Source organism: Podarcis muralis, chromosome 15 (genome assembly GCF_964188315.1).
Source record: "Podarcis muralis chromosome 15, rPodMur119.hap1.1, whole genome shotgun sequence".
Taxonomy (NCBI): Eukaryota; Metazoa; Chordata; class Lepidosauria; order Squamata; family Lacertidae; genus Podarcis; species Podarcis muralis.
In genome coordinates this window covers 39,735,773-39,756,864 of record NC_135669.1, presented here as the reverse complement: position 1 = coordinate 39,756,864, position 21,092 = coordinate 39,735,773, and the positions used below count along the sequence as shown (strand labels likewise).

Here is a 21,092-nt window from a genome sequence, read left to right as displayed (position 1 = left end):
ACAGCAGCAGCCCAAGGAGAGCATGGCAATCCAGCGTCCAGGCCGAGGGCCACATTCTCTTGTGGGGGAACATTGCAGGGGCCGCATACTATTGCTGGTTTGGGCACGAGGCAAAAAACAAAAAAGAATCTGCAGCAACAGATCTTTATTTAATTTATTCCATTTCTTTGAAATCTCTTCCCGCAAACTGTCTCTCAATTTCGTGATAAAGATATGGCTCTTACCACAGCAAGCTATATTCCAGTTATGCAAACGTCAGAGGTTTCTATCGCTTGCCACTCAAAAGTCACCCCCCGCCGCCACCAATCTCTCCATCAAGGAAGTGAGAGGCATTAATGCATGCCAAAGACACATTTCGGCCAGGAAAAGCACCCAGGGAGGGTGCAGGGACGGGCTGGGGAGGGAATGCAGCCCGGGGAAAGGCCCGAGGGCCAGACAGAGGCACCTGAAGGGCCATATCCAGCCCCTAGGCCTGAGTTTCCCCACCACTTTTGTAATAGTATATGTAGGATAGCAGGTGCAGTGCCATATTAGAAGGGGGGACAGTCAGCTTCAAATCCCCACTCAACCCTGAAGCTCATTGGGTGTCCTTCAGCCGCTTAGCCTAATCTACTTCACAGGGTTGCTGCGCGGACAAAACAGGCTAGCAACCCCATTTACACCACTGGTAAATGGAATCAGAACAACATGGTGTAGCTGGAAGCGCCCCTGTGAACATTTACTGCTGGGTTGCCGAGGCATGTCTTTGTGGTGTACAGAAATGGAGATGGAGCGGGGAGGGGGAGGGCTGTGCGGCTCAGTGGGTGGAGCACCTGCTTTGCATGCAGAAGGTCCCAGGGTGAATCTCTGTCATCTCCTGGCAGGGCCGGGGGTGTGGGGAATCTTATTACAGAAGGATACAAGTAAACAAACCTAACGAGTTTATATGGGAAAGGGTGTGTTTTCCTTGATGTACTGGAATAGTAAATACCACGATCCGTGCAACAAATTGCTTTTGGTTTATCGCGGGCTTTTTTTGTTTTGTTGGCTGTTGTCGGCATCCATCTGTCTCGAGAGGCAATGGAGTGTGCCTCCGGGGGTGAAGCCAAAGTGCGACATTAGCAGCACCGGAGCAAGCTCCCTGGGGCACAAGCCTTAACTTTGAAATACTGTAAATCCTATCGTGTGCCTTCACAGCAGTCAAAGTGATTGGAGGAGGAACTTGGCAGAACGAGCCAGCTATTGGAAAAGTGAGACCGTGTCTGGATCAGAGGAGTTATTTGAGGTCAGAGCACGCTTCCTTGCTCCAGGAGCTACTGAGGTAGGTGCATCTACGAGGGCAGCCAGCACTGGGCGCCAGCCAAGAGCCTGGAGCATTATTGACAACCTAACAGTTTTGAGGATAGTGGATAGAGACACACAGGGCAGCTTTCCACCCTCAAATGGAGCATGCAGCATTTTCCCAAAGCTGCGAGAGCCTGTTTGCCACCTGAGCCGACAAGCTTGGCTGCAAGGGGGGCAGGGAATGAGCAGCTGGAGCCCCTCCCCACAAGCAACTGTGCTAGATTACCCAAGAGGCAGATTAGGCACATGCTTAGGGCACCAGAAAGGCAGGGGCACCCAAAAGAAAAATGAGATTTTAAAAAATAAAACGATTTGGCATTTGAGTTTTATTTATTTTTAAAGCATCCAAGTGGTCCATCAGGACTTTGATATGACTTCATTACATTCCTCTACACACACTTGCCCTACTTTTTTTGTTCTCTTAACCCCACATAAAACCAAGGATACTAACATAGTTCAAAATAATGCGAGGAAATCAGATCCTGTTATGTATTACAATCAATCTATGGGGGTTTTCTAATATATATATTTTTACGGTTTAGTATGGTTTTTATGTTGTATTACATATCGGGGGACAATATTTTCAGTGCTTAGAGCGTCTAAAGTGGTGATTTTCGGCTGGTCCAGACCCAAGACCCACCTCTGACCCACAACGTGGGACCTGATTTCACATTTGATTTATATTTCAGCAGTGCTAACAGTGCCCATTATTAATACTAAAATGGCGGCTCACAGAGCACTATACCTTTGCATTACTAAATGAAATGCAGTAATTTTTGCACTTGCTCTTACCCGAAAGAAGCCATCGAAAAGGAGCAATTTTTGCATCCCAAGAGAAGTCTGGAAGCCACCGAGATACACAAGGCAGCGAAGAAAGTGCCCCTGTGCCATGGGAGCTCCCTCACCAGAGGCATAGATATAGGAAGGCAATCCATTCAAAGACTAGCACAATCCACCGTCTCTCATGAGGCCTGCACTAACAAAAGTTACGGTGAATGCTGGCCCTCCCGGAACCAGGATACAAAATCCACTTACAACCATGAAAGCCACTGTGGTGTAATGATTGTAGCGTTAAGACGAGGGCCTGGGAGACTAGAGTTCAAATCGCTCACCCTCAGCCTAACCTACCTTGAAGGGTTGCTGAGAGGATAAAATGGAGAGAACGATATATGCCATCTTGAACTCCTTGGAAGGTAGGTGCGATATAAATGAACCTGAAATGAAACTGGGGTTTCCAGTGCTGGAAATCTGGGAGGCCAATTTTATTCCTCCACTGCATGTTAATAGTTTCCTTTCCCTCCTATAGGGAAAAAGTGCCTGCATTGGACTGGAAGCTGCAAGCTGCACCCCACTGCCCCCAAAGATATCCATAGCACTGGCAGTCAAGTTAGATCTCCTCTGCCCCCATCATCTCCTTGGCCTGGCCAATCGCTTGCTTACCTAGAGCCCGAGCCACCGCCAGGAACGGAATCTGGTCAATCACTGTGCTTCGCCGCACAGGGCCGTTGTGGGTCAGGCGAGGCCTCTTCCACACGACCCGATTCACGCCGGATTTATTGATCACACTAAAAGAGTCAGGGTGGGGTGGCAGGGAGAGGAATTCAGAAGGAGGGAACAGAGAAGAAGAAAGAGAAGGCAAGTCAGTTACGAAGCTGTAAAACTGTCAAAGTGTGAATGATATCATTGTTTTTATCAGTAGGAGCTGCAATAAAATGTTGCAGTGCAGAGCTGTGCTGCTCAGGGGTCTAGCCAGCTAAGCACCCTATTCCATCCCCTACTCACAATTTTCCCTCTGTCAGTCGGCATTTTGCAACAAAGACTTCGTGGAGCTGCTTTGGGGGTTTTCTCCCTACTTAGGACATTTCACCCTTAAAAGCGTATATTGCAAGCTACCTTGTACTGTATTGAGTGAGACTATTGGCCCATCTGGTTCAATACTGTCCATTAGGAGACAATTAGAGAACCTAATTCCCCTCACCGAGCTAAAATTCTCACTTATCGATCAATTCCTCTTTCCAGGGAACTCTGGAAACTGTGAAGGGGATACGGTTTTCCAAAGAACTCTCAGCATCCTCAACAAACTATCATTCCCAAGGTTCTTTGGAGCAAGCCATAACTGCTTAAGGAGTGTCTGCTTTAAATGTCTGGTGCAGATGTAAGCTAAGTTTTACTTTTCAATTTCAGTGGGTCTACCTTGAATATGACTATCATTGGATACAACCCAGTATGTTCTGAGCTGACAAACAAATGATAATATAAATAAATAAATAAATAAATAAATAAATAATATAAATAAAGTGGAAGACAAAAGCTGTAGAGAGAAATCCTTGCCACTGGAAAACCAACAGCAGCAGAGGAAAAACAGAAGACTCATTCTGAACCCCCTAATGCGTCCAATTTCAAGAAATGACAAAATAGTGTTCTCAACTGCAAAACTTGGACTCAGATCTATCTGAAGCCTAGAAGCTGAGGGGCTGTACGGCCAAATGAAAAAGAGGGAACAACAAAGAAGCCAATCAGGCCAATGAGGAAACCTCTTAACACCGATAGGCTGCAGCTGATCATGTGGCAAGGCCAGACTCCCTATAAAAGCTTCCGGATCCCTTGAAACAGACAATGAAAGCCCTTCACTGGCAGCCTAGGGGTGGTCCTCGTGCTGCTCCTTCCAATGTGTTTCTTTCCCCACCTCTGGGGTAGGGGAAATAGACACAAAGGCAGCACCAGACAGGTCTGTTGCCCAGAGATGCCACCACCTGCCACGACCAAATTGCTGATGTTCGAAATCTATTTTTTTATTTTATTTATTAATTATTATTAATTATTATTATTATTATTTACTGCCTGCCCTTCAACCTGAGGTTCCAGGATGGGTTACAGTATCAAAAACCATTTTAAAAACAATTTTTAAGAAAGCTTGCAACCATAAAAATAAGATGGGACCCAGAAACATGCACCTCAAGTGCCAGAAACCAGGGTACAGAGGTGCGTCTTCAGCAATCTCCAAAAGCTGTATAATAAAGGCATTTATTTAGACACTTGCCTTGGCCCCTCACCAAAAGCAGGAGTAAAGTTTGTTCGCATTAGCCTTTTTCTAAAAAAAACAAACCTAAAATATGTAAAACTACCCAAGTATCTCAGGATTTTCCCCAGCAACAGTAAGAAGAAAGGAAGGGAGAAGCAGACGTCACCAACCCTCTGGCAAAGGCTTCGTCAGGGACAAGAGCTGCACCTTGAAATTTTTAGCACCTGCTCTCTAGCGCTTAACCAGCAGGACCAGTTTGGGAGCCAAAAAGCAAACCACAGATGCCAGGAAGCAGGTGTCAGTTAGCTATTAATCCTTCAGAGTAGCAGAAAGGAGCTGTATGCCCAATGGGGACACAGAACTGCTGAGACGCGGATCAAGGAAACTACAAGCAGCAGTATGGGGGCCACCCATAAGGTCACAGATAATATGGAATGCCACCCCCAAAATGTGTTAGCAAACTGAGTTAAATAAAGCAGACAGAGTCCAGAGAGAAAAGGGATACTGATGGCACTTTACTGAGGAACGCAAACCAAAAAACAGTGTATAATTTAAGGAGAAATGAACAGAGAGGTTTGGGCTGTCTTATTTCAGGCCTTGTATTTAGCAGGGAGACATTCAAACCAAATATAGAGGGAAAACTCCTGCAAGAACTCCACATCTGATCAGATCAGACCACCTGCTACCTCAGTAAAGATCAGGTCGCTCTGACCAGTTGCTAAGCGACACCCCCTCTTGGGTAGCTGACTAACACCGAGGACAGAATTAACCGCAAAGCCACCTGTGGAATGACCTCTGGTTTTGAACTTCCAACATCACTCCTCCTAAATGAGAACGCCGTTAGATGAGGGCAGACAGGGCTGTAGCCAAAACATGGCCAACCAAAAGAGGGATGTTATCAGTGTGCTCAGATAACCCCAAGGTTTCCAGGAAGCGTACAAAACAAATCTAAAAGGGGGCAATTCTTCCCCCACCCACCCAAAAGTTAAAAAAAACCAAGCTCAAGTATGGCCAGTGCTCTCCAGCGCACAAAATGCCTAGTGCAAGTCAAAAAAGAACAATGAAAAGCCAACAAAGGGAAAGTCTCAGTTGAGCTTGTTACAGCTTCAAGGATTCTAGAGGAAAACATGGCTGGCTAACTTGAATTCTGAACAGGGACACTTCCTTTACATGGGAGGGAAGAGAGACACCAGGGGAGCTAAAAGGTAAAGGTACCCCTGCCCGTACGGGCCAGTCTTGACAGACTCTAGGGTTGTGCGCTCATCTCACTCTATAGGCCGGGAGCCAGCGCTGTCCGCAGACACTTCCGGGTCACGTGGCCAGCGTGACAAGCTGCATCTGGCGAGCCAGCGCAGCACACAGAACGCCGTTTACCTTCCCGCTAGTAAGCGGTCCCTATTTATCTACTTGCACCTGGGGGTGCTTTCGAACTGCTAGGTTGGCAGGCGCTGGGACCGAGCAGCGGGAGCACACCCCGCCGCAGGGATTTGAACCGCCGACCTGACGATCGGCAAGTCCTAGGTGCTGAGGTTTTACCCACAGCGCCACCTGCGTCCCTATATCAGCGGAGCTACTATGAAACTAATAAGTGTCCCATAAGTGACTTTAGGTCAAATTGCTTAAAAATTTTGGATTTAACTTTTTGTTGTACACAATTCAACAATCCCAAAGTCTGAGAATCAGTAGCACAGATGTTGTAAAGGAGGAGTGTTGTGGTAAGTTGGCTGCTCTGTTGTGGCTAATGCATTCCCCCCCCCCTTTTTTTTTAACAGAGGTCAAGACCTTAGAGCAATAACTATCCCCCGTGGAGCTAGACTGGTGACTGGGAGCAGCTGCCGGGACCATATAACACTGATCCTAAAATAACTCCATTGGCTCCCAGTACGTTTCCGAGCTCCATTCAAAGTGTTGGTGTTGACCTTTAAAGCCCTAAACAGCCTCGGCCCTGTCTACCTGAAGGAGCGTCTCCAGCCCCAGACACTGAGGTCCACCTCCAAGGGCCTTCTGGTGGCTCCCTCATTATGAGAAGTGGCATTGCAGAGAACCAGACAGAGGGCCTTCTCAGTAGTGGCACCCGCCCTGTAGAACGCCCTCCCAGCAGATGTCAAACAGAGAAACAGTTATGTGATTTTTAAAAGAATCTGAAGGCCACCCTGCTCAGGGAAGGTTTTAGTGTTTGTGTTTTTAATTTTTTTGTTTTGTTGGGAGCTGCCCAGAGTGGCTGGGGCAACCCAGTCAGATAGGTGGCATACAAAACAAAACAAAACAACAACAACAACAACAACAACAACAGAGCAAGCCTGAAACAGGAGGGGATTCTCATCCTGCAACATGTGCCATTCCCTAGCGAAAAAACCCGATGTGCCTCTCCACCTGCTCTGCGCTCAAATAACGGGAGGTTAACGAGCCCCACAGAGATGCGTTGCTGGTGATGTCAGCGAGAAAAAACCTTCGGGTTATCTCTGTTTCAGAGAGACTTGAAAAGAGAGAGGAGGGCGGAGAGGGAACGGTGCCCATCCATATGCTGCAGCGCTCAGGGCAACGCTCCTATAAAGCGCTGCCAACTTCCAAGCCCCAGGGGTTTTGTTTTGCAACAGCGGCACGGCAGCTGACGGACCCCCTGCTACACACACACTCGCCTGCTCTCAAAATCCCCCCCTCCCCAAATCCTACGATGGCTGGAAAAATAATTAAGCGCATCATGCAGCACCAGCAACAACTGCGGACTGAAAGATTGCGGGTGGAGGGCGCACACAGGACATTCCGGGCTTTTGGGTCACACTGCAGCGTGACCACAGGATGGGAAGAAGAGCCCCCGGTGGATCAGAATGGAGGTCAGTCTAGTCCTCCAGCATCCTGTGCCCCACAGGAGACAAACAGATGCATCTTGGGAAGCCCATAAGAAGCCAACAGTCCTCTCTAGCTGATGTCGCCCAGCCACACGATTTCAGAGGCAATGCTGCCTTTGGCCCTGTAGAATACATCCCTCGTGACTAACAATCCTTGGTTTGACAGGGGAAAGAATGCACTTCTTCGTGCAGCACGTAGTTAAACTGCGGAACTCGCTGCCACAGGAGGCAGCGATGGCAACCAACCTGGATGGCTTTAAAAGAGGACTGATCAAATTCATGGAGGAGATGGTTATTGATGGTTACATGGCTATGCTCTGTCTCCACAGTCAGAGGCAAGAATGCTTCTGAATATCATTTGCTGGAAACCACAGGAGGGAAGAGGGTCTTGCACTCGGGGCCTGGTTGTGGGTTTCCCCTAAAGGCATTTGGGTAGCCCCTATGAGAACAAGATGCTGGACTGGATGGATCACTGGCCTGATCCAGCAGGCTGTTCTTGAATTCTTAGGATCACCCTGCACAGCACTGGTAAAGGGTAAAGGGACCCCTGACCATTTGGTCCAGTCGTGACCAACTCTGGGGTTGCAGTGCTCATCCCGCTTTATTGGCCGAGGGAGCCAGCATACAGCTTCCGGGTCATGTGGCCAGCATAACTAAGCCGCTTCTGGCGAACCAGAGCAGTGCACGGAAATGCCGTTTACCTTCCCGCTTGAGCGGTACCTATTTATCTACTTGCACTCTGACGTGCTTTCGAACTGCTAGGTTGGCATGAGCAGGGACCGAGCAACGGGAGCTCACCCCGTCACGGGGATTCGAACCACCGACCTTCTGATCGGCAAGTCCTAGGCTCTGTGGTTTAACCCACAGCGCCACCCGTGTCCCGTAGCCACCCACGTCCCGTGCACAGCACTGAGCTACACGTTAAAAAGAAATCCAATTTCAAATCTCACCGAAGTAAAACTTTCAATAAAAGGCCTTTGGCCACCAGTTCTTATCTCAGATCAAGTCCCCACTGCCATATCTATGATATGGATAATAATAAAAATAATATTAATACTGAACTATCTTGTGTGGAGTACTGAGGTCAAGAATGGTACATTCTTTGCCTGTGCTGCACTGCTTCAGAATGCAGGAGGGCTGACATGATTAAATGCTCCCCCGTACAAATAATAAATCGCCACACACAGAAAAACCAACATGCCAGGGAGGAAATTTAATGTTAGACCTGACCAACGTTTGCAACTGCACTTTGAAGTCTGGCTGGTCTGCAACTGCACCTCACACTCGGGCTGCGATGGAAACCATGACTGCCAGGGATTCCAACCACGGCTGACATCAGCCAGGGTGACACTAGATCAGCAATAGCCAATGGGGTGTCCTCCATATGTGGACTACAACTCCCATCACCCCCAGCTGGCATGGCCATAGCTTGGGAAGACAAGAGCTATAAGACACCACATAGGCTACCCCTGCTGTAGACTGTGTCTGCAGACAGCAGGGCAAAAGGAAGATTAGCGCCAAATCTACTCCAACTCTGGTTGGGATGGGACCCTGGCTTGGTTGGCCTCTTGCCCATAGCTGGCATCCTGATTGGTTGCCATCCATGCCAAAATGACATCCAACCCCAGCAGGAGAGCAAAATGAAAAGGGGAACTCCTGAGGGCTGGCTCATGATTTATGGACTACGACTCGCAGGGAGCCAGAGCTTTTTCTGCGCCAGAGCTCAGCGCCAGATGCCGGGGTCTTGCAACCAAAGGGAGCCATTTGCTTTCATGACTTTCTTTGCAAATTTCCCAGGAGCATCTGGCAGCCTGCTGCTGGAAATGGGACTGGACGGACACTTTGCTCTGATCCAGCTAATAAAGTCATACATTCATATATACATTTTAAATATTTCGTTTGTTTGTCCATTTCAACAGCCAACCAGCATCTCCCTCTCACACAAATAAAACACATTTTTTAAAAAGCCAGATAAAACAATTTTAAAAAGCTTAAAACGATTTGAAATCCTGAAAAGCTAGCAGTGTTTAGAAGCTGAGGGAAATGGAGAATTTTTCATTTAGTGCTGAAATTATAGTGAAGCCTCCCCTTATTTTGGGCATCGATGGCAGCAAGGTAAGAGCCTCAGATACGCACATCTCAGTGCAGGGGCAGATTTATCATTTGGGGGGACATTTTCAGAGACTGCTGTATTATACGATCTTAGCCAAGTTTACCATCATTCAAAATCTGGAAACATTTATAACCATTGGCACCTCCAGTTAAAAAAGGGGGAATCAGCAACTGACAAAAAGGCTCTCTCTCCCCTCACCCCATAAATTGTCTGCCTGTTCATTTCCAGGCCCAAGTCACATTGATGTTCAAAGTCCTAAATGTCTCAGGCCCTGAATATCTGAAATGCCGTCTCCTTCACTACAAATCCCCTCGGCAGCCAAGATTGGCAAAAAAGCATCATGTGGTGTCATGTGATTGACAGCCCACACCAGTCAAAGTGGTCCACAGGGGGTGGAGGGAGTCAGGATCTGACCTGTCGGCCAGATCCAGCTGCCAACCCCAGGGATAGATGACCAGGGAGCCTTGTGAAAACACCTCCCCTTGGGAGCAGCATGGGGCGGGCACGATGGTACTTTTTCTTCTCATGCTGTTGGGCCTGCTCCCTCTTAGATAAATTGCCCCCACCTCACTGAACAACCCCTTACCCAAAGGTTTCTTTTATTGTCCTCTTAAAATTGTACCCCAGCATATTCTGCGGGGGGACCTTTGTGAGGGGATAACTAGTAAGTTGGAGTCTCAGACAGGTTTTCTTTAAATAAACAATAAAGATTTATTTAAGGCAGGATAGTATATAACACAAATGGGTTAAACTTAGGCTACTTCAGGAATACAGTGCGATTTTGCTTAAATTCGTCCTCAGTTGTTTTAGAGTTTGGTCCCTTTATACGGTGATACTTTCTTTCAGTTATCCACCCCCTTTAACAATCCTACTCCTGGGGTACTTTAAGTAATAGACCAGCGGTGTCCAACCAGTAGATCGCAATCTACTGGTAGATCCCCAGCTGATCCTGGTAGATCGCGGGGTCTTTATTGTGTACAAAAAGTCACGGGAGGGTGGGAGCCAAAAAACTCTGTGCAACACCACACTCTGTCCTCCACAATACGCTCAGCAGAGGCTGCTTTTTTTCAGAACCAACTCTTTTTCCCATTAACTCTTTTCACCTCAACTTGTCTCCCTACCTATCTCCCAACCTCTCCAACCTCAATTCCAACCCACCACAACCAACCCTCTTAACTAACTGTCTCTCTTCAAATCCTCTCCTTTTAAACTCTCCCTCCTGGCCAATCAGAGGCTGCCGTTCGTTAACCATTTGCTGGCAGGTAAAAACAGAAGAAGAAAAAAAACACTTGTTGATCCAACTCATGGGTAGGCAAACTACGGCCTGGGGGCTGCATCTGGCCCAAGCGCCTTCTAAATCCGGCCTGCGGACGGTCCGGGAATCAGCATGTTTTACATGAGTAGAATATGTCCTTTTATTTAAAATGCATCTCTGGGTTATTTGTGGGGCCTGCCTGGTGTTTTTACAAGTAAAATGTGTGCTTTTATTTAAAATGCATGTCTAGGTTATTTGTGGGGCATAGGAATTCGTTCATTTCCCCCCCCCAAAAAAAAGTCTGGCCCCCCACAAGGTCTGAGGGACAGTGGACCAGCCCCCTGCTTTAAAAGTTTGCTGACCCCTGATCCAACCTGTCCAACAAAACGCAACTTTTCCGTCACACAGCACAAGATGATAAAACAAGATGGCTACCTGCCCCCGAGGCCTTCGATCCGCTGCCTCTCCTTCGGGAGCTCAGGCTTGTGATCCTGCGTCACCTCCACAGCCCGGATGAAGTCGTCCTTGGGGTCGTCTTGGACTCCGAGCACCACGCCCGAGTCGCCGACGTGAGCCACATACATCTTTGAGCCCCGGATGATGACCACGCTGGCGGTCGTCCCGGACGTGCTTGGCAGGCCCGTCATGGTCTTCGGCCACTCTGCTGCAAAGCGGGGTCAGGGGAGAGAGAGAGATGAGAAAATGGATTTTAACTTAGGCAAAACATCTTGAACAAAAATCACAGGCATAAACCAGGCCCACAGATACTCATTCCCCAAAGGGGTCAGGTGGCCTCGGTGTCGCAGCGTGCCTTCCATCGGCCTCAGCTGGTGGCCCAGCTGCGCCCCAATCTGGACAGGGACAGCCTCACTTCTGTCGCCTAGGCTCTGGTAACCTCTCGGTTAGATTACCTCAACGTGTTTATACATGGGGCTGCCTCTGAAGACGGTCCAGAAACATCAGCCAATGCAGAATTTGGTGGCCAGGTTGCTCACCGACACAAAACAGTTTGAGCCGGTCCTGGTCTGACTGCATTGGCATCCCATTAACTTCCTGGCCCGATTCAAAAGGCTGGTTTTGACCTAAAAAGCCTTAAATGGCACAGGACTACAATACTTCAAGGACCGCCTTCATTATATATGTTTAGGAGCCAGGCGGAAACATTCCTCTTCAACCAAGCCTTGGGCTGCTCAACATACAGTGATACCTCGGGTTAAGAACTTAATACATTCCGGAGGTCCGTTCTTAACCTGATACTGTTCTTAACCTGAAGCAACAGTTTAGCTAATGGGGCCTCCTGCTGCCACTGCTGAGTAATTTCTGTTCTCATCCTGAAGCAAAGTTCTTAACCCGAGGTACTATTTCCGGGTTAACGGAGTCTGTAACCTGAAGCGTATGTAACCTGAGGTACCACTGTATATCCTTTTAAATGTGTTTTTTTTGAGGGGGGGAATTGGTATTTTTTGTTCTGGTTTTTATTATGTATTTTGTTTTATCTTATATTTTAATGCTGTGAACCGCTCTGAGGCCTTTGGATGAAGAGCACTATACTGTATACAACTACTACTACTATTACTACTACTAATAATAATAATAATGGGGAAAGTTTCGCAGCATAAGGCCCACATTCCCTTATTTCCAGAAGCTGCATTCCAGCAGTGGGCAGAGTCAAAAGCAATCGTAACCGTGGAAGTGACTATTCCCCGTATCCAGTGAGCCAGTTCCCAAACTCAAAGGCCACATGCGCACCATCAACTTAAAGCACTAGTATGGGACTCTAAAAAGCCATGGCTTCTGCCACCCCTAAATAATTATGGGAAAGGCCGTTTGTTAGGGGTGCTGAGAGTTGCTAGGAGACGCCTGCCCCCCTCACAGAGCTTCAATTCCAAGAATAAGGCTTGTTAAACCACACTGTGGCTCCAGGAGGGGAATGGGGGGGGGGGTCTCCTCACAGCTGTCAGGAAGGGGTCGCTTTTGAATGGTACAGCGTCTGCTCCGCGTGAGGAAGGCCCAATGGTCAGGTGAAACCCCCACCCCCCACCTGAAACCCTAGCGAGCTGCTGCCAGTCAGTGTGGACAATATTGAGCTATAGGGACCAATGTTCTGACTTGATATAAGGCCACTTCCTACATTTCCCAACTCTTCTGAGACACTGAGGATGCCTTTGGGGGGGGCGGCGGGGGAGGACACAACATATACACCACAAATATCACTGCACCACGAGGATTAAAAAAAACAGCAGCACAACAAACTGTGTACAACCACAGTCAGCTCATGGTCAAATCCGTTTTTTGTTTGAGCCCACGCATACACAGAAGGCATGCTTAAACTCGGAGATCCAATCAAGACTTTTCAAGACACCTCTCCTCTCCTCTCCCCTACACACACACAAACACTGTACAGATTTTTGCAGCCCCTTCTCTCTCTCTCTCTCTCTCCCTCCCCCTTGCGAACCAAATGCGCTCAAAGGAACAAAGGCAGGTCCCTCCCCTACACCCCTGAGCCATTGGCCAGGGAACAGAGCCAAGAGTGCATCAACTGGCCGCAGAACGTGCCAATTGCCAGCCAGGGTTCGGAAGCCCAGATGCTAGGAGCAACCCTGGGTCTTGACACTGATTTTAAGCCCCTCGCTCCTTCTTGCAGCTCGTTCTTCTGCTCTGAATGCCCAGCTACTGGGAATCACAAGTGGGCATATTCCCTGTTGCGTTCTGGACCTGCTTGCGGACTTCGCACAGACAACTGGGTGACCACTGAGTTGCTGGGCTTGGTGGGCTTTCGGTCCGATCCACCAAGGGCTCTTTTCTTAGGTTCTTACGATCCGGAATTAACAGCAATGTACAGCCCCTGTCAGTCCTGCCTAAACCCTGATTATTATTAATATTATTATTGAAAGCATTTTATTTATTTAGCTATTATCTGCATCCCACTTTTCCTTCTGGGTAACAAAGCTGAAGGCAAGATCCTCAATAACCATGCAAAGCAGATGTCCATTTAAGGAGAGCTTGACTGCACCCAAGTCCACCCCGTGAGTTCATGGTTAAAGTGGAGATTTGAGTCCAGCTCTTCCAGATCCTACTCTAAGGCTGCATTCACATGGAAGCTTGTTCCATTTCCTTTATTCAGTTCTGCATTATATTTGAGCTTTCAAACAACGTAAAAGCTACTTCTTGAACTTTTAGTGGAATATAGTGCAAGTTCAGGGCTAATTCCAGTGTTATTTCTTTCCAGGAAAAGAAAAATCCATTCGTAAGTAATATGGAAATGAGTACGAAACTTGCACTATAGATTCGGCACTATAGATTCGGAATTTGAGCGAAAGCTCGAATGCAATGTGTAAATGAACAGTTAGGGAAATGCCGATAAATAGAATGCCTGCAAGTAAAAAAAATCAGGGTTTGGGCAAGAATGACAGGCACTGTACTGTACAGTGCAGTTAATTTAGGGTCATAAGAACCTAAGAAGAGCCCTGGTAGATCTGACCAAAGGCCCAGCATCACAGTGGCCAAATGGATGCCTTATAGTACTTTTCAGACCATTGGCCCACTATTGTCTACACGGACTGGCAGCAGCTCTCCAAGATTTTAGTCAGGAAGTCTTTCCCAACTGTATCCCAAGATGTTGGGGACCGAACCCCATCACACAAAAGAGGCTAGGCCTCTTTCCTAATGTGACCTGCATTAAAAATGTTTTATTTTTTTAAATAAAGAAAAGCTTCCTGTCCTATTAATCAGGAGTTCCTTTTTAGTTAGTTGAAGAAGAGAAGAAGAGTTTGGATTTGATATCCCGCTTTATCACTACCCGAAGGAGTCTCAAAGCGGCTAACATTCTCCTTTCCCTTCCTCCCCCACAACAAACACTCTGTGAGGTGAGTGGGGCTGAGAGACTTCAAAGAAGTGTGACTAGCCCAAGGTCACCCAGCAGCTGCATGTGGAGGAGTGGAGACGTGAACCCGGTTCCCCAGATTACGAGTCTACCGCTCTTAACCACTACACCACACTGGCTCTTGAGAATATTTTGATCGATTCATCAGCTACACCTTGCAAACCTTAGCATGACTGCAGTCTTCCCAACATGCAGTGTTCCCTCCCACCCAGTTCATTTATACCCCATCTTTCTTCTGTGACCTGATCGCAGTGCCCCAAGACCTTGCTATGCCATTGGCCGCTGAAGGCTGCCATTTTACTTTCCCATGGTTCCCTGGTGCGACACTACACTGAGTGCACCCCATGGCATTGTGGGGAATTTAAAATGGCACCTGAAGAGGCTGCCTCTGGAAAAACTTGCAGCCAGGTGAAGGGGAGAGGAGAATAACGGGGGGGGGGGGGCTACAGAAAGCAACCTGATATAGCCCTGATGCTTTCTTATGTAGCCTGAAAAACCAGGAAAATGGGTAAGAGAAACAGACCCTAAAATGGCACACACAAACACACTCCGGTTCTGCTCTGCAAAACAATTAAGGAAGGAAATCTGAAATTTGACAGCCACGCTCCATTCTTTATGAGAACCGGGCATTTGTAATATATATTTCGGACATTCCCCTTGTTGTCACTAATTCAGTCCAGGCCTGTTTCCTGGCTACAACAAGCTGTAACCAATTTTGGCCATACCCTGTTTCAACAAAGAGCTTACAGGGGGTTTGGGATAGAGGAAGGGAGAGACAAAGGCTGAAATGCTAACCCCACTTTACATGGAAGCCCCACTGAATTCAACAGGGCTTACTTCTAGGTAGGCACATAGAAGGAATGCAGCCCAAGGAGAAAGGGGTACAATTTTATTAATGGATAGGAACCCAGAGTTCTGCAAAGCGCTTAAAATGCACAAATGTTTCCTTTTGTGATATACACTGACAAAACGAGCTATTAGGATATTCTGAGTTTTGTACTTAATTTTTTCTTCATTTCCACACATATCACATATCCAAGTTCAGGAACACTACCCAGCTTTTGCGCTGCTAACCCCATCACAATTCAGGATCAAGGAAGGGGATAAATGACCACGAATTTCAAATAATGTACATTTTTTAAACCGGGGGGGGGGGGGAGTGAGAAGGCAGAATGAGCAGTTAAACAACTGCAATGAAGAATTAAGCCTGCAAAGGGGAGGGGGGTTTAATTGCGGTGGGTGTACAAGGTGACAATGCTACACACATTTAACCAGGAGTAAGTCCCACTGAAATAAGCAGGATTTTATTTTTATATCTCACCTTTCTTCCAAAGAGCTCAAGACAGCATATGTGATTCCCCCACTTCCCCAGGTAGGTTAGACTGAGAGATGCCGACTGGCCCAAAGTCACCTAGTGAAAACTTTGTGGCTGAGTGGGGATTTGAACCCAGGACTCATGGGTCCTACTCTAGCCAACTACCACAAACTTGCGAGTGCCGTAGAAGAGCACCTCTAGAGTGTGAATGCAGGTGAATGGAGCTATGGACTAAAAGCACAAGCAATCCAAAATACTGAAAATTAACTGAAGAGTTACTGTATTTTTCCATGTATAAGACTGTATTTCCCCCCAAATTTTTAAAATTTAAAATTGGGGGTTGTTATACATGGAATGTTGCAATTAATTATTTCTTAATTTTGGGCTCAAAAAATAGGGGTTGTCTTATACATGGGGGTGTCTTATACACAGAAAAATACGGTAACTCGAATAGACTCTTGTCGACCGCCCCAGTGCCTCTGCATTCATTGACCATGTCAGGCAGGAGGAAACCATTGGCTTTCTAAGCAATCATACAGCTCTCTGGATGTTGATGGGCTTAATGCCATCAGCCCCAGCCAACACATTCAAGGATGACGGGAGCTGGAGTCCCAAAACTTCTGGACAGCCACAGGTTGCCCACCCCTGGCTGAAAGTTATGTGAAACCACAGGTCAACAGTTCCACATGAAGATGAGATTCTGTCTATTCACAGATGTGTGCAATTACTTTGTAAGCGAGACCCAGTCAACACTTCCTCTACACACAAAGTCCCAGCTCTGAAGTCCGGTTCCATTCATGTGTTCACCCCAGAGATCAACAGGATTTGGCACCAAGCAAGCAGGAACAGAACTAAGGCCCAAGCCAACATCTACTCCCCATTTGGGCATACTCCTCCCTACTTGAGTGTTCATAAAACTGGGCCACAATTCGGCAGGTGATTAATTTCGGAATAAGCCCCATTGGGGTTAGGCTCCCCTTGGAAAGGGGGCTATAACTCAGTGGTTGAACATCTGCTCTGCATGCAAAGGTCTCAGGTTGGATCCCCAGCATCTCCAGGTAGCAGGGCTGGTAAATATTCCTGTCTGAAATCCTGGAGTGATGCCGACAATACAGTGGTACCTCGAGTTACAGACACTTCAGGTTACAGACGCTTCAGGTTACAGACTCCGCTAACCCAGAAGCAGTACCTCGGGTTAAGAACTTTGCTTCAGGATGAAAACAGAAATCACGTGGCGGCAGCAGGCAGCCCCATTAGCTAAAGTGGTGCTTCAGATCAAGAACAGTTTCAGGTTAAGAACGGACCTCCAAAACTAATTAAGTACTTAACCCGAGGTACCACTGTACTGAGCTAGGTGCCAGTGTTAGAAACAGGTAAATCAGCTAATTGCCAAATGGCTCCTTAAACCTGGGTTACAGTCAACACAGTTAAATGTCTAGGCACCAGGGGGGGGCAGTGAGATTTATTATTATTATTAGTTTCATTTCTATACTGCATTTTAGTTTAAACAAAACAAAAAAAATCTCAAAGTGGTTTACAACACATTAAAATATCAAATAAAACAATCCAGAATGAAACAAAGCGAAGCTTCAAGGAAAATATTTCAGATCCTTCTCTAATTGACATTTTGCTTTCCCCATATTTATTTACCTACTTAATTTATATAGCTGCTCCACAGCAGGAGGACTCTGGGAAGCCAGTGTTAAAGTGTTGGACTAGTACCCGGGAAATCAGGGTTCAAATCCCCACTCAAGTCACGAAGCTCCCTCACTGGGTGACCTTGGGAGTCAAGCACAGCCTCTTAACCTACCTCACAAGGTTGTTGTAGGGATTAACTGAGGAGGGGGTGGGTGACCCACTCTCTGGGGGGAAAGGTGGGATATATGGTATATGCAGTAAATAAGCTCTTCTGCTTACTTGCTGAAGAAAGCTGGACAGGCCAACCAGATGGAGATGTCAATTGCCAACCAAGCATCCAGAGATCTCCATGTAGTCACACCTGGACCCGTGCCATTAGCAAAATGCGCCTGGTGCCTGGCTAATTTTGAACACTGGTGGACCCCAATGGTCTAACTCAGCTTAAGGCAGCACCTGAATTCCTGTATTCCCACTCAGTGCAGTAGGACACATTTCCTAGGCAACACACACAGGATCTGGCTACATGTCTGAATATGCATGTCACAACTTTTTTTTATTGGCAGGTCAGAAATTCAGAAACCAATCTATTATCAAGAATACTATTTTTAATTAAAAAACCCATACACAATCCTATCCAATGCATAAAAAAATTAATCCAACAGCAGCCCAAAATAATACTATCCAATTTATCCCGAGTCAGATTTAATCAGGATCTGTCTTCCCTTATGTGAACGCTACAGAAAGGAAGTAAAAACCTGGAGCTACTTTAATTCCAGGAAAGGAGGTGTCATGGAAGATGCTCCCCAAAACACACACACACACACACACACACACACACACACACACACACACTGGAGGGAGCCCCTCTGCCATTGTAAATCCATTTGGAGGGAGTAAGCTTCATTGAAAGCAAAACAATTAAATAACAGAATGAGTAACTCAGTGAGAGCTACCTCTGAAGTAGGCGTGAACAGGGGAGGACTTTGAAGCTGGCACTATAACACTGTGTGGCACAACATCCAGGATCTTCCTGAATCTTGTAGGACTTACTTCCAAGGAGACCTGCACAGGCTTGCAAGAAAAAGTGCTGCCATTCTGGAAATCCCACTGGATTCCACCAGGAAGATGACAGCCGGTTGCATCTAGTGTTATGTTCTTAGAGCCTAGCCACTGAAATCAAAGGGGCACGACTAAATCAGGTCTATGTCTTTCAATGGGGAAAAGAATTTAGTTGGATACATCCTTAGACAACTCCATAGGAGTTAAATCTGAGACGCTGCCCATAGGGGTGCGAGGCTTTTGCTCATTTACCTGGGAGCAAGCCCAACTCATTGGAGACAAACACCTTCCTCCTGAGTAAACCTGCATCTATCCGGAGCAGCAGTTGCAATCCGAACCCTACTTACCCGGGAGTAAGCCCCACTGAACTGAAGCATGGCAGGGTTAGGACTGCGTTGTATAGTAGGCAATCCGAACCTCACTTACGGGAGGAGAGGGGGCAAGCCCCACTGAATTCAGTAGGCCTTACTTCTGAACAAGTATCGTTAGGATTGCGCCGTTACTCCCGAGTAAACTCCGGCGCACAGTCCTGCTGTCATCGTGCACCCATTTACTTGGCTGCAAAGCAAGCCCCGCTGACTATATAGGGGGAAGTTGCGATGGGGGGGGAGGTAAACAAACAAACAAACAAGGCGATGTGGGGTTTACAAGCAGCGAAGGGCAGCAGTAACTCACGCAGCTTCTTCCACATGGCCCGGTGGCAGGCGAGGAAGCCCTTGCGGAGGGCGGCGCAGACGGCGGCCGGCTTGTGGGATCGGAAGCCCTTCTGCTTCTTGATGAAAGGCCAGAGGTTCTCCCGGGCGAAATGGGCCGCCTCGCGCCCGCCGTGCCCATCGCAGACGGCGAAGAAGGCCACCGAGCGGTCGCCGCCGCCATCATCGCCGCCTAATGTTCTGCCGCCGCCGCCGCTCGCTGCGCCCATCCCCGACGCCGCCTCTGGCTCCGGCTCGACCAAGATGCGGGTGACGTCCTCCATGTATTTCCTGCCGCCTTGGTCCGAGAAGAGGCTCACCCCCAGAGAGCAGGGACCCTCCATGCGGGGAGATCGGGCCGCCCCCTCTGCCTCCTCCCGACGGGAACCAGGCTGCGGCCGCCGCGGCCGCCCCCCCACCTCCTTCCTCCGCTTTATCCCTTCTTCTTCTCCTCCTCCTCCTTCCCTGCTCCCCTGAAAAGCCTAGAGGTGATCCGCGCTCGGCTTCTTTCTTTTGATGCCCCCTCCTCTCCCCCCCCCCAAATCAATCAATCTCTCTCTTTCTCTCTCTCTCTCTCCCGGCCGGCGGTGACTTTATTGTTTATGACCGTCGGAGGAAGAGGAGGAGCCGCGGCGGCGGCGGCGGCGGCGCTGGCAGGCGCTGTCCAGGCATGCCCTGTTCTGGTTCTCCCTCTCCCCGTCTCTAACCCTCCGCGCGGGCGGCTCGGAGCGCGATGTAGCAAAAGGCGGAACAATCGCCGCTTCCGATAGAACGCCGGGGAGGTTCGACGTTCCAAGGGAGGAGCGGGGGGCGCGCCTCGCGTGCACGAGCCTCCGCCTCCCCCGCCGAAAAGGGAAAACGAGGGAGGCGCGCGCAGGGGAGAGATTTGCCAGTTCTCCCTGTTGCTCCTTCCTCCCACTCGCTCACAAACTCAAATCTATTCATGCGTGTTTTAAGGATCTCCTTGTAATCTAGGCAGAATGGGATGGAATGGGTTGGCGGTTACAGTGTTGTTAGTATTTTTAAATTAATATTTATTTGATCGTTGGATTTGTTAGTCGCCAAAGGCAGCGAAAAGCGAAACAAAAATAACCCATATTAAAACTTAGGGGAGGAAGATAATGCGTTCAAAACACCCCGCACACTTCTCAAAAGCCCTACAGATAAAGGACAACCGAGGATCCTGGTCATAGAAGAAAGCTTTTGTCTGGCGTTGATTTTTTAAATTTATTTTATCGTTGTACTCTGCCTTGATCCGTTTTTACAGGACTCAGGAGTGCAAGTTATTGAATTCATAAACAAAACATTAACATTCCATTGTTAAAGAGTATCTTTTAATTCATATTATATTTTTTTCTGTAATAATTGTTATGATGGATTGAGGTATCATTATTAAAGCATGCTTTAATTCGTGTTATTATTTTTCTTCTTTAGTCAATATTTGTTGTTATAATTCATGCATGCATTGTGCAAGAAGTGGCCTTTTTGGAAAAAGTTATCCCAAGTTGTTCGAAACCATGTATATATTGTTTTATTCAATAAAGTTTTATTTGACTTATTTTTTTAAACAAAAAAATGGTTTGATTCAGGTTAAAAGGTGTTTGTCTTTGATTTTTAAAAAATATTTTAATGGCATAATGAATTCATATTCATGAAGCTTTCTTGGCAGGGTCTCTGCCTTTAACCTCTTACTTGTGCTATGGTAACAACATATAACAGAAATATTTAGAAATTTGATTTTTTTTATATTGAAATCAAAATAATGGGGTAGGATCCAGACTTAGCCATATTTAAAGTACATATACTCCGACACACACACACACACACTAATTAGACTACAACAGGCTCCAGAAATTGTTAGTCTTATGACTGTCTTGGCCTTGTTACATACATAGTGGTTAGAATGATGGACTGTGAAGAGCTGCAATATGTTTTATGTGCCT

General features: G+C 47.3%; 1 protein-coding gene across 1 annotated transcript in view; it reads right to left on the bottom strand.

Annotated features, from left to right (window-relative positions):
* Positions 1-19,971, bottom strand: part of PPM1D (protein phosphatase, Mg2+/Mn2+ dependent 1D) — a 34,847-nt gene extending 14,876 nt beyond the window's left edge. The window contains exons 1-3 of the mRNA XM_028707831.2: positions 19,133-19,971; positions 10,998-11,226; positions 2,764-2,888 (exon numbers count right to left, since the gene is read on the bottom strand). Of these exons, the coding sequence (XP_028563664.2) occupies positions 2,764-2,888; positions 10,998-11,226; positions 19,133-19,493 (715 nt within the window). The 5' untranslated portion in view covers positions 19,494-19,971. The remainder of the gene's footprint in view (positions 1-2,763; positions 2,889-10,997; positions 11,227-19,132) is intronic.
* Between the last annotated feature and the right edge of the window lie 1,121 nt (positions 19,972-21,092).